Source organism: Melanotaenia boesemani, chromosome 7 (assembly GCF_017639745.1).
Source record: "Melanotaenia boesemani isolate fMelBoe1 chromosome 7, fMelBoe1.pri, whole genome shotgun sequence".
NCBI classification, from domain to species: Eukaryota; Metazoa; Chordata; class Actinopteri; order Atheriniformes; family Melanotaeniidae; genus Melanotaenia; species Melanotaenia boesemani.
The window spans coordinates 19207413-19221352 of NC_055688.1; the positions used below are offsets into that span (position 1 = coordinate 19207413).

General features: G+C 36.7%; 1 protein-coding gene across 7 annotated transcripts in view; it reads left to right on the top strand.

Annotated features, from left to right (window-relative positions):
- diaph2 (diaphanous-related formin 2) overlaps positions 1-13940 on the top strand; it is a 367693-nt gene that overhangs the window by 223653 nt on the left and 130100 nt on the right. For all 7 annotated transcript variants that reach the window (XM_041989577.1, XM_041989581.1, XM_041989580.1 and 4 more), the window contains one exon: positions 4530-4659. In XM_041989577.1, coding sequence (XP_041845511.1) covers positions 4530-4659 — 130 coding nt within the window. The remainder of the gene's footprint in view (positions 1-4529; positions 4660-13940) is intronic.

Genomic DNA, 13940 nt, shown 5'->3' on the forward strand with positions numbered 1-13940 from the left:
AGAGCCCCTGGAGTATTTGTGTCAACTAGTTTGAAAATGCTTGGTCAACAAAATCTTTCCTTTGCCTTGCTACAACACCTTTACCTACAACAGCTGTTGGCAGAAGGTGGTGCTTTGAACAACAAGCTTTCCTTCCGGGTTCACAGTAATAATAAGCTGCTGCACCATATTTTTTTTAATTTCCATCTCTTTGATTTTCTTAATTTTTGAGTAAATTGTTCCATCTTGTCTTCCCAACTTGCATTGCACTTGGGTGAAATTTAAAAAGGGTGGGGTTGAAGTCATGTTTAGCTCACTGTAGGTTTTAGCAATCACAACCACTTCCTGTTACCTTATATTACCATTGCAAGATAATCAATAATGGCAGTTTGTTATATAGTATATGATAGGAAGAAGTCCTAAAATATCTTGAGTAGCCACAGCTAATTTGAATGCTAGTCATACTTATTTCTATCACTGTGATTTCCTTTAAAAGCTTCTTGAATGAATATGGCAAACGAGTTAATGGCATGGAGTATGGAAAATACAGGGACGAGAGAAGAATAATATATGACTTCCAAACACCACCACTGATAGTTTGAAGCTAGTGATCATGTGGGTTCTCTACAGTATGTAGAAAGGGCTTTACTGTGGGGAATGCAGTGTAGTTTTGATATTCCTGCAAGCTGACTGAATCAGCACTGAGTGTCAATGTAGAGCCTGGTAACGCCTCATGGGGCTGATTGGGCCATTATTGATGGGCAAGAAAGAAAAAAATATGCTTTTTCACTTTAGTCAATCAAGTAAATGGCCCCCTGGGTGGCAGGTCGAGGGTACCTAATGGGTTCATCAGGGAGGAGGTTGATGATGGCAATAATCAGTAGGGGAAGAGCACATTTGGACCCACCTTTGCTTGCAACATTTAGCCCTCCATTTGGGCTCTTTTTTTTTTGTCCAGACCACACAAATCTCTTAAAAGCCAGTTTTGTCTCATAAGTGGTTTCATACATAGATGTTGGAAGATGCCCAGGGAATCAGGTGTTGAGCAAAGTGTTTCAATCATGTTTTAATAAACGTTTGAAAATCCTCTACATCAGACATTCAGACTATTGGAAATAACTCAGTGAAACCTGGGTAAAGTCAGTCCAGTGTATGAACAGATTATTTTTCCCAAAATGCTGTTCAGCTTTACATATATCTTCGAAAGATTATATGCATATTTCTCAAAATGCATAAACACATACATACGTGGTTTTAAATATACATTTAGTAAATCTATATATCCATTGGCTGTATGACTCAAAAACAGGAAAAATAGTGCTTCTCTGTATTATCCCTGCTATGCTGAGGGAAAAACATGTTTACTGGCTCTACTTAATAATTAAAGACTGCATGGAAATGATTTATGTCCAATTTAAGTTGAACAGAACAGGCAGTCTATTAGGTACTTGACTTGGTAACAAGCTTCCTAACATTAGTGTGACCTTGTGTTCAAAGTATCACATTTTCCACAGTTGAAGTTTCTGTTAGAATTACCAGTGTCATTAAACACTTCGTGATCAAAGCACCTGTTTGTGCATGAGATGATTTTTTTAACTCTTGTATTTATAGATTTTTTTCTTTTTTTTTAAACCACTTCTATATATGTAATTTTATGCAAACAAAGCATTATTTTTTTTTTTACCTTTCTACTAATGCAGCATAATATAGAGCTTTATGAGTGGCTGTAAAATGTGTTTGTACTTTGCTGCTGCTCCATCTGCAAATGTTAAATTGAGCAATCAAGAGCCGACAATCCTTCTGTTAGTGTGAGACTTTTATAGTCCCATCGCCACTTCTCCTGTTATTAGTTAATTATTGTTTTATTTATTTATTTCCAATCTAGATATTTAAGTAGAAACTTGTTTGCTTGTGATATGGCTTGCCGTTCTAAATTCTTTTATACATGGATATTTTGTACCAGCTAGTGAGGGATTTGCAATAATGCTACCTCAGGGCAAATTATGTTAAAAAAAAAAAAAAAAAAAAAAAAAAAAAAAGAATGATATTACTGTTCTGAAGTTGCTCTCAGCGACACAGTAATGAGGCATTGTTTTTTCCATCTACTTCAAATGAACACATTTGTTTGAAGTTGTAAAATGCACACACACTACATCTCATTGCCCTATTAAAACATAATGGGATAAGACACATTGTGAGTGTGGCTACTCTAAAAATGGTATTTTATAAGTAACTAAAAAAATTAAAAAAAGGAAAGATAAAAATACTAAACTGAGATAAAGCCTATGGTACCATAAGCTTATAAGGAGTACATGCTGATGCCGTGGAGCTCAGACTTAGCACTTTAAACTGTAAAGTGGATAGGACAAAGAATGGTTTCTGATTAAAGAACTCTGTACTTCCACTTGCTCTGCACAAGTGGTGCACATATACACCACAGCACCTGAGACAGGTCTTGCAATACCTCTTTGCAATACCTCTAAGCTGAACTGACTGAAATCCATGATATAGAATAGTGTGAAACTTAACATCAGCACCTTTTGCTTTATGCTGATTCCCCACTTCTCTTAGATTGATCTTTCTAAATCACACACACCATTTAATGTAACTTATCAACACATGCTTGGTAGATAAAAATTTCTCATTCAAAATTGACTGCTTCTCTCTCATGCTCGACTTAATAAAGATAAGCCTTTATTCTTTTTTTTTTTCTAAATTTGTTATTTTATTAAAGTTGCTCATATTAGATAAACAATATTAGCTGGAGGAGAGCAGTTAGAGTGGACTGTCTAGGAATTGGTTACATGCTGCAAGGTCTTGGTTTAGCACAGTTTTATGTTAGTAATATTCACCTTACAATAAAAATAAGTCTCCAGTTTCATCCGATAATTCTAATACAGCCTTATTACCTGAAACCACAGGGTCTCTCCACTTACACTCACCCCTTTAATGAAACCCCAGCATGACCAATGTCCTACTCTGTATGGGCACTAGATTAATTCAGCTTGAAGATTCCTGTGAAAGGCATATTTACGTCTTATCAGTGAAGCTTAGAACAAAATGCTCCAACCTGGAGATGCGCTTGATACTTTACCACCTTCTCAGCCAGGGTGCTGTTTGTGAAAACCCACACATCAAACTGTCTTACTGTCTTTTTTTAAAGACTTTTAATGCACTACATGGTTTCTTGCCTGTACTGTTATTATTAACTCTCCTATGGCTGAGGTTATGTGTTTCGCAGCATACGCTTGTCTGTTGGTCGTAATGGACGTATTCTGATCATATTTTTCAGGAATATTTGAATAAGAAACAAGTCATTGCATTTGGGGAAAAAAAACAATCTAACTAAAAACAAGATCACATCATGGTAGATGTTACAATCCGACATTGTTTGACTCAGATCGTGTTGATAGTCTGAATCTGTTGAGCCAGAAGATTAGAAATATAGGGCTGTACTGGGTGGGCTGCTGGGTCTTTTGGGGTATTATTCTCCTTGACGGAGATTGGCTTGGTGCAGGTCTGTGCAGTCTGAGTCTAGCTATTATTTTGTGGTATGTGCTGACTGTAATTAAATTCATATAAAACTCCACTAAATTAAATTTAGGTTATCAAACAAAATAAAATGAAAATTTTCTTGTGCAGTTAAAGCATGTGTATGTTTGCTTCTGACAATTATTATTCATTTTATTTTAGTATATAAATATGTGTTAATAAGTACATCTACATGTTTGCATGTGAACATGTGTGGGCATGTCTATCTGCAGGCTGTTGAGAGCCTAGAAATGATCAGTGTGCATCCACAGAGGTGCTAATTCACTTTCCCATCATGGCTTTCAAACAACAGAGCAATCACTGTAGGGAATAAATATTGAACATTTTTAAAAGCACTGATGTGCAATTTTTAGCCTTAGAGGATAACCAGAGACACACAAGCTTACCAGAATCTACTGTCAAAGTCTCCTGACTGAGTTATTCTCGGGGGTGTGGCATCATTATGTGTGTATGCTGCATATGCATTTGTGCTCATTCTTATGAGTATTGTTTAGCCACCAGTAATTGGATGCAAATGTTTGTTTGGTCTTATTTATTTCATGTGCATTAAAAACAACATCGTATGAAGAGAATTTCACTTTCAGCTTGTAGGTCTTCTTGGGTTAACTATAACCTGCACAAATGTTACTTTCAGGGTGAAAGCAAAATTTAGAGGCATTGTTTTGTGCTCTGAAAATGATTAAAGGATATGCACTAGCATCACACCACCACAATGGGCAAATAGATACGTCAGCCATTTTTAATATGTGCTGTACTGCTGCAACTTTGCTGTATATGTCTTTCATGAGCTCTGCTATCATTTTGGATTAAAGAAATAATAAAATAAATAAATAAAAGCAACCATGACATAATTTAACAAATTTTTCACTCTTTCCCTCTGAACTGCAAATAAAACAGTTATTAAACATCTGCTAAGAAAATAAGTGTAAAACAGATTTAAAAAATCTTATTTATTCTGTTTTTATTTATTTTATTCTTTTTTTATTTCTTTTTCTCAGCTACGAGACACTAAATCCATCAGTCACAACACAACACTCCTTAATTTCCTGGCTGAGAAGTGTGAAGAGGATCACCCAGAGATTTTAAGGTTTCCAGATGAATTGGAGCATGTGGAGAGTGCCAGCAAAGGTATGTGTCTCTTTCTGTATGACCTCACACTGTTCACTCAGAAACCACACAGTCATACTAATAATGTCTGAGAACGACCACCACATTTTCTGTGCAACCACCGGAGGACGGCTTCGGTTTAGAGCCTAATTTCTACTGTGTCATTTATTCATTATACTTCATTTTAGCACATTTCAACCCTGTGCACGCTTACTTCATCCCTTGACGACAGCTAGCACTCTCCTATTGTGACAGGAATAGAGTTGTTTGTCTGACCACACTGTCAGTCAGCCTGTCAATAATCTAATTCCACTTTAATTCTATTCTCCAGCAATTGTTGGAATCCCCACAGGCTTATTTACTGTGTTAGTCTCTTAATTGGTCATTTAATCTAATTCAACTCATTATGCACTTGACTGAGGCTGCCAGCCATTGTGTAAGTGGACTGAATAGTCTTCAAGTGTTGTATATATTTAGATTTCTGTGTGCACGCAGTTAGAATTATATCAGTTTTGTCATTTCATGGAAATTCATTATTCAAAGGGAAGCTAGTAATTGACTAATACTAGTAACTAAGTGATTTTTGCAAGAAACCTCGAAAAGTATTTAAAGAGTAGGAATGCAGTAAAACAGTTAACTCAATATGCTGCATTGATCAGATTATGCAGTTAAACTGGATTTTAAATTGAATACTTTAGCAGTAGACTTCCTGTTTACAAAGATACCTATGTCGGCATGACTACCATTTACTGGATTTACTCTGGAGCAGTTCAGAGACGCAGATATGATCAGAGGCCATCCCCTGGATCACTATTTTTTGTGAGCTTTTACTGCCTATAGAATGATGCGTTATTGGTTAATTATTAACTGTCATCTCCAGCTTTTGGTCTCCTCGCAGGTAAACCTCTGGCGAACCAGCTCAGGAAAATACATTAAAGTTTTGGTGCCTTTTCACCTTTTATATATTCAACAACCTGCACTTTCTTCACATGAGGTCAAAACCTACTTATACACAGTAGCCTGCTCTGCTGTGTTCTGAGTCACCTTCTCTCTTTTTAACTCCCCCTGTGTTTGTTTTTCTGATTGCGTCTGTTTCCACCAGTTTTATTGAATGTTTTTCCCAGAGTCAAAAACAAGTTCCTGTTTTGAACATATATATTTTTTATGGTTCATTTCATAGCCGTATATTTCCCTTTTTTAAATAATTATGTTTTATGTTTAAATCAAGCACATAAAAGATGATTGCGGAATAGAATTGTGGTATTTTCTTGGTGAATATCATCTGAACAAACCTCGGTAGAGCCCGTTGCCCACTCATGTGATTTCTGATTGTTGATTGTGAATAGTGGGGTGGGTTGGTGGGTGGGTGTGTGTGTGGGGGGGGGGGGGGGGGTGCTTTACAGATGCTGCTAGTGAAGCAGGGGGATTCAAAATGTAATCAAATGGTCATCTCCATTGTCTGATGGTTAATAAATTAACAAAACTCATTTATACATGCAATCAGGGCCAGGATAATTTTCCTGGGAAATCACAATTTTGTCTAGATTGATTGGCTACTTCAAACTCCTCCACTGCACTGTTTCCCTTGAAATAGCATGTCTACTCTCTTTATATTTGCAGTTTTTATTTGTTCATATTTGCAAAAATGTTCCCTGCAGTCCCACAATAATACACAATTCTTATTACTTCTAGCAGCTCAGTAAATATTTAAATTGTGATTAGAAATAAAAAGGCAATTGTTCTTTGTGGTAATTGCATAATTAACAATTCTATTTAATGATAAAGAGTACAAGTAGCAACAAAAGCCTGTTTTTGTCTTTTTAAGTATAAATTAGTTCAGTCATCTATAAAGCTACCACCAGTCATGGGAATGAGAGTAAAACAAGTGTAAAGTATCTTAAATAAAATGGCCTCAGCGGGGATCTTTGCTTCCCACCGAAAGATTTTTGACTGTGGACTTTTAACATCTGTCCAAAAATCAGGATTCCTGATATGTATATGCATATTCATTAAAATTCACAAAGCAAAGCCTGAACGCTTATAAAAGCCTCAAAGAGAAGTTTATCAGCAAAATTAAGGTAATGGAGTCCCCAGTCAATATTCAGACTGGACACAGACATATTTAAACTAACACTTTTTATTTTACTGAAATGTTCTATTTTTTATGAAAACTGGAGGCATGGATAAACCATACAGTAAAAACCACTTTGCAGCCCTTGTTATTTGTGAGCAAAGTCGTGAGATAGAGGTTTGGGAGCAGACCTCTAGTACAGTTTCAAAGCATTTTTCCCATTTGCCATCACCACTTATGATTCTGGGAAAACAATCAGACTTGTGAACCTGGTCATCAGGTTTACTAAAATACATGAGTAGTGTAATTTATTCTATCTAGGTTATCCAAAGTTTTATACAGTGATGATTTTTATAAAATTTAAAACACTAAGGCCCTGATCTATTAACGCTTTGCGTGTACTAAAACAGGTGCAGACGGCTTTGCTCCGCTAAAATCGGCCCAAGCTTATCTATCAAAGCCGCAAACATGGAACTGCGTCAGTTATCCTGGCAAAACTGCGCCGCTCTCCACTTTGCGTTTCTGAAGCTACTGCATATGCATTATGGGCGTTCCGGCCAGAAAGTGCACATTAGTGGGAGGAGACTATGCAAATAAATCTGGTTTGCGCAGCAGTGGGATTCATGTAGCCCGCAAATAGTTTGCGGTGTTTATGTTTGCTCTAAAAATAGCGTTTCTGAAAAGCAGGTGCTAATTGGCACAACAGTATACGCGCAATGGCTGCAGTAATAATTTTAAGGAGGAGGCACAGACACCATGAAAGGCGACTAAGATAATGCATTTTTTTCTATTATATTAATATATTTAGAATGCCAGAGAAGAGGATTGTGGAGACGATCCAGCGTTGCAATATTAGAATTGCTGGATAAGTTTAAAGACTTTATCATGCCTGTCTTTTATTATTATTATTATTATTATTATTATTATTATTATTATTATTATTATTATTATTATTTTCTTTATAGCCTTTAAACCTTTATTATTTCTTATTTGTTCCTTGCATGTTTTTATATGTACAATACCTTGGTTCCTAAAGGTTGTTGTTAGTGTGCCTTATAAATAAATTGAACTTGAATATGAAACTATATTGCAGCATTTCTGGTGACATTTAGATTTTTTTCCTCGACTTCCGCAATATTTTTATTTGTCTCCTTTATTTGTCTCAACTTCTATCGGATAAAAGTTAATTTTGCGTTTGCGGTTTCCTTGCTCTCCAGAACCTTACATGACAGAGCAAACAGCGCCGCTAAATCCTCATTTAAATACTGCTGTTTGCTCCGCAAATGATAACAGGAGCAGTCTTAATAGATCAGGCGCTAATCGTAGAAACATAACCAGAGCAAAACTGCGCAGCAAATGTTAAATAGCGCAGCAGTTTTGCCCTCGTCATAACTCAGCCCCTAAGTGTTATGCAAATGCATGTTTCCAAGCATCGATTTCAGACATCTAGATTTAACTTCCTGTTCTTCATTACTGTAAGTTTATGAAAACAAAATCATGATTTCTTCCTGATATCTGTTGGTATAGTCGATTGCACAACATCTCTTCTCCATTTTAGGCATGTTTTCTGTGTTTTTGAGCCAAATGGTCCACAATCACTGAGACAGCTGTCTTTTTTACACTCAGTGGAACATGCTTAACCAAGCATACCTTAACTACAGTCTGATGAGAGCCCATTTAGTACCTCTTTGGAAATTTATTTGCAAATACTGTTTAAGAATTGACACCATCACATTAATGGGTTTTAAAGCTAATGTTTCCTAAATTTACTCAGATTTTGTGCTCCAAGGCTGCACTGTGAGTGGGGGAGCATGAGTCCCCTATAGAAAGTTAGCAGGACACAATATCTAAGAGGAGTCCAGCACATTCAGATGTTCCCTGAGCAGAAAAATAAATCTCCTCCTTTTTGGATTCAGCTGTTATCATATCTTGCCTGCATCAAGGTCATTTTTTATTAGAATTCACATAATTATATGAAATACACCTGAGGAATATCTGAGGTAGCACACAGTAGATGTTCTAGATAGGACCTGGGAAAAAGGTCCCATACTTTCAAGAAAGAGAGAGAGAAAAAAAACAAAACAGGGACTGGGCTTTACGGAGCAATGAACATCAAATAACTACATGTTTGTAATGCAACTTAAACAAAAAAGTGTCCCTGCTCTTTAACTGAAGCCTAAAGAAGAAGTACTGTGCAGAAGAGAAAGCAAGCTGACTTTCCTCTTACCTTTAAATATTTCTTTTCCTGTTCTATGAGTAGTAGAAACCAGTCAGACCTCGGTATATCTACTTACGGTCTCAACAGAAGTGGTCTTTTCTGATGCCATTCCACTCATGCAGAAAATACTAAAACTGGAGGAACAAAAAATGAACTGAAATGAACTCATTTTACTTCTGTTAATGGACTGATGAGTCAAACTTGGCTGTAATAGAGAACAGGCTGCTCCTCCGGAGGCTGGAGAGCAGTTTCTGCAGGCATAAGTGAAGAAGGACGGATGAACCGCACAAGTTTTGAGTTGCATTTCTGCAAACAACATGGCAGATTCAGATCGACCAAGCAGCACCATCAGGTAGATGTTTAATTCCCGGATTCTTTCCACTACTTTACATGGTCACCAGTTGCAACCAAAGCTAGTGGATAAACTACGCGTCACTTAGTTTTCCACTGCATTCAAAGTAACAGGGTACTTTAGTGATGTATGTATACATCAATGCTACCCATCGAGCAAAATTTTCCCCATTTATCCAATAAATGAGTTTTTCCCCATTGTTCACATAAGTTCACTTTGAGAAATTAACTTCTAATTCTTATATTCACTCTACCTTTGGGAAGTAAGTTAGTTCAAGACCTCATTTTGTGAGTGCATAGCATTGTGAATTTGCCCGTTTAAACACAGATAGCTAATGTTGGACTGCTAAGGGGTGAGGTGATGGTGGATGTCTGTTTGTTTGTGACAAAGTGGCAGGGTGCTTGTTTCAAGCCTTGCCAGCTAGATGTAGTGTAGAACATTCAGGTTATGGTGGTTTAGCCCTGCCACTGAAATTTCACTTGCTGGGCTCAAAAATTCAGATATTAAATGCATAGAAAGGCCTCAGTGTTCTTTATTATAGAAGAACATTCTATCCATGTCTTCTTTTTTTCTGCTAAAAGTCTACTGTAGTGCTAGGTATCATACACAGTACAGGGCATCAAGTCTGTGATCATTTGAAATGCAGTCTACTATTTTCATACCCCTGACCTCATCTTAATAGTAATGGCAAAGCCTTGAGAGAGGTGTCTTTGGCTAATTTGCCTCGTTAAATTCCCCCTAGAGATGAGCATGTGGGGCTTGACAATGGGTACTAAGTCTGCGTGGTGATTCCACTCAATCAGTGGCTCAGTGACAATCTGTCTTGACAATCCGGGAAAGGAGGAAATATGACACAAATGTTCTCATAAATCCATTTAGTATAAGGCATAGCCAAGGGCAAAGTACTTTGGAGCCTGTGAGAGAGAAAATGGAGAATGAAAAAAAAAAAAAAAAAAAAAAAAAAAGATGAACTCCGAGGATATTAATACCACTGTGAATATATCTATTATCCACATTCATTTCAAGGCACTGCAGCATAATAAAGCAGTACCCATTTCCCATTTAAACTCTGAAGCAGTACTTGGCTCTGTATTACGTAGACAAAATGGCTTTCTGGATGGGGTGGGACACAGAAAGGATCATTTGTCTTTTGGTCTCAGTGGAATTGCGTGGAATCATGGGGTTGAGAAGATATTCCCTCATGCCAGCACAGGGTGGGGAGGGTATCTCTGAAGTCAGTGGAAGCAGCTTGAAGAATCTAAAGAATGGATGTCATTCAAAGCAAACACAAGTGCTTCAGCAGTACATCTGCTCGATTTTGACAGGAAATGAAGAGTTGCTCATGCTTTTTCTTGATGAACTTCAGTGCTGCAGTTTGTTCCCAGATTTCCCAAAATGCTAATTCTAATTAAAGCAGCCATATCAATTTATATGTTGGTGAAGAAGATAAATAAAACCCCATGAGTATTTTTGTTTGCAGTGTTGACTTTCTTTCTAATCAGCTAAAAGTATCACTTGTAAATGTTGTCTCTATGGCAACAGAAATCCTTATAGACCTTTACTGTGAAAAGAACTTCAGCGAAAATCCACCTGAATGTGCAGCCAATAACTCTGTTGTGTAATCTTTCAACTGAAATGCCACGTGATTCTCTTTTGAAAGTTTGGTGGAGGTTTTTTTGTAAGGTTTTTTTTATATTTCTTTTTTTTTTTTTTTTTTTTTTTTTTTTTTTGCAATTCTTTTCTATTTGGTACAATACAGAATGTTAACAAAAAAGCGATACAAAACTAGATACTCTGTGATGGTAAAAGAGGAAGAAACACAAATTACTAGCTGAAATGATAAATTAGCAGATAAAATGTATAATTTAATGTTTTAGTGTACACATGAGAGAAGTGGCCTAATTACCTGGTTTGCGGCTTCAGACACTGCCAGGCTTTTTCCTTCGTGGATAAAACACCAGGTTACAGCAATCTGAGAAAGTAGGCTGTAGCATCACCCATGTGTCTACCCTCCATTTGTTGTATTCTGTGGTTTGCCACTCCACAGCAACAAAGCTTTTGTCCATCATTTTGATGATTTTCCCTCTCTATTTGCAATTTCAAGAAAGGATCAGTTGTGTCCAGTGCTCTGAATTTCCTTTGAAGTATGAAGCAGTTTCATTATTGTCAGAATGACTTGTTCAGCAGTACTCGACACAATTTGGTGCACAACTCTTGATTGTGCAGCAGATCTTCTCCATGAACTCATTTTTTTTTTTTTTTTTAATCTTTTATCATTTTTTTACATGCATACATATTGGTAGTTGTATTGTTACTATTCACTTTAAATTTCTGCTGTAAGATGTTTGTGATAGTGTGTGGTGTGCATTTTTCCTCTAATTTGTCAACTACGTGTTGGATTTATAGTTATACACAAAGATCTCACTCTGAATTGAGCTAGTAGACAAAGAACTAGTACAACTGTACATTTTTAAAAATATGTTGTTGCACATGTATCTGCTTAACTATGAAAATTCAGAGCACAATATATAAAGCAGTCTAGAGGGGGAGTTTTACCAGTGAAACATTGATCCAGAGTGCACACACCAGACAACAGAGGAGGGGCTTGTACGCTGATGGAGTCGTTGTGGTCAGACTAACATTAACAGCATCTGCAGGGGAAAAAAAGATAATAAATCCAATAAGTACAAACATCATGTCTGATGTTGACTTTAAGTTAGACTCACACATTTTATATGAACTCAGTATTGAAACTTGGAAAATATCATCTGTAGAAGAAACTTTATTATCATATTTCAGCTGAAGTGATGCATATTTATTATTTATTTGTTTTCTGTGGTAAATGCAGTTAAATCTTTGAATTAAATTTAACTTGCCTGACCAACAAAATATTTAAAGTTAACTTCAGAAGATATACTATGTTGTGTTTAGGTCAGCAGCATGTAAATACTTCCTTTTCAATAATATAACTTTTTCAACAAAACCACTGAAAAGAACAAAAACATTTAATATGTGTCCAGTTCATCATGTGTGTGTCTTCTGACTTTCATACTTTTTGTCTAGCCTGATGTGCTGAACATGACTTGAGGCTTTGTTTCCTTCCATTATTCGGCCAGAACCAAAGCACCAAGCAAACTCTGCTCTGCATTTAAAAACCCTTCATCATGAAACTGATGTACTTGCTTTATTGAACCTGTAGGCTTCAGTAATAAACAAATAATGACAGATTAAAATTACAATTATTTACAGGTTGCAGCTACAGTTTCAGCCTCACACCAGCTTCATTATTTGGAAAATGAAAGCATTGTTACAGGAATTGCCACATAGCCTGCTGCATCCTACAGTTTGCTCTGTAAAACATGTCAGTCCACTTTTTAAAACTTACTGTGAAGACTGAATTTACATCTTTAAGTTTAATAGTATTCCTATAAACAATGCCCAAAGAACTGCAACTATTTTCTTCCTGGTTGCTTAAGGTAAACTCATACCTGAACCCTGAAATAATGGTGCAGGATCAGCATGGCCAGCTGTTTAAATGGACAGTCTGTCATAACGAATATTAGAAACAGGAAACAGACCTGTCCAGGTTCACCAGCGCAGGATGAGTGATGAGCTCTAGAGAATTTTCCTTTCTGTTTTCTTTCTTTCTTTTTTTTTTCTGTGCGTAGTTCATGGTGGATGAGTAGTTCATTGTGAGACTATAACAACTGTTCTTTCCCCCGTTTTTCTTTTTATGTTCTTTCTGTCTATCCCACTTTTCCTCCACCTCTGATTTCTTACATCACCGCTTTGGCCAGCCAGTATGAATGTAGACAGAGATAGACACATGCAGGGAGGCCAGCAGCCCTGCTTAGCATCAGCTCCAGTCTGTGACAGCAGATTTCAATAAGGGCTGACAATGGGACCAGGAGTGAGAATAATGCTTTTTGCCAGCCTAGAAATTCAGCCTGTCACATTCGACCATTTCCCATGCGGAGGGTGTTCCATGAGCTGAGGTGAACAAGGAAGCTCCATTTCAAATGCTGTTTCCATTTCTTTTTTTTCTTTTTTTTTCACCACACCAACTTCTGCCTAAGACATATCCACCCTTGAAAATAAAAATAATTGGCACTTTTCTTAGAATTTATGAGGATTAACAACTACTTTTAAGCATTTTATTGACAGTTTTTTTTTTTTTTAATTTTACTTTACTTTATTTTTACTTCTAAGTTGGTTGGTAGATATGGATAACCACATTTTACACTAAACATTGTGGTTTGAAGAGTGCAAATTGACAAAGATTATAATCAAAAGAAGAAAAGTCTTCGGAGATGCATGGAACTTCTCCAACACTGTGACAGTTCCTAGACCCACCTTAAACAACCTGCTGTCATTCAGGATATTCCTAAACTACAGCTTCACCATGTATAGGAAAGACAGCGGTTGTTCCCAGGGTTACCATGCAGCTGATCACTCACTTACTGCTTTTAACTTCCAAAATGTAGAAATGCCTTAACATAGTCAGTCTGACAAATCAGTATAATAGTACTGCACGCCTCTGTGAGTTAGCTATTCAACTACCATTTTTTTTTTTCCAGATTTGACTAGGACAAAATAAAAATGTGGTTTTATTCTCTTTTAAACCTTATAACACCTGGTGGGACAGGCACAATCCCTTCAAC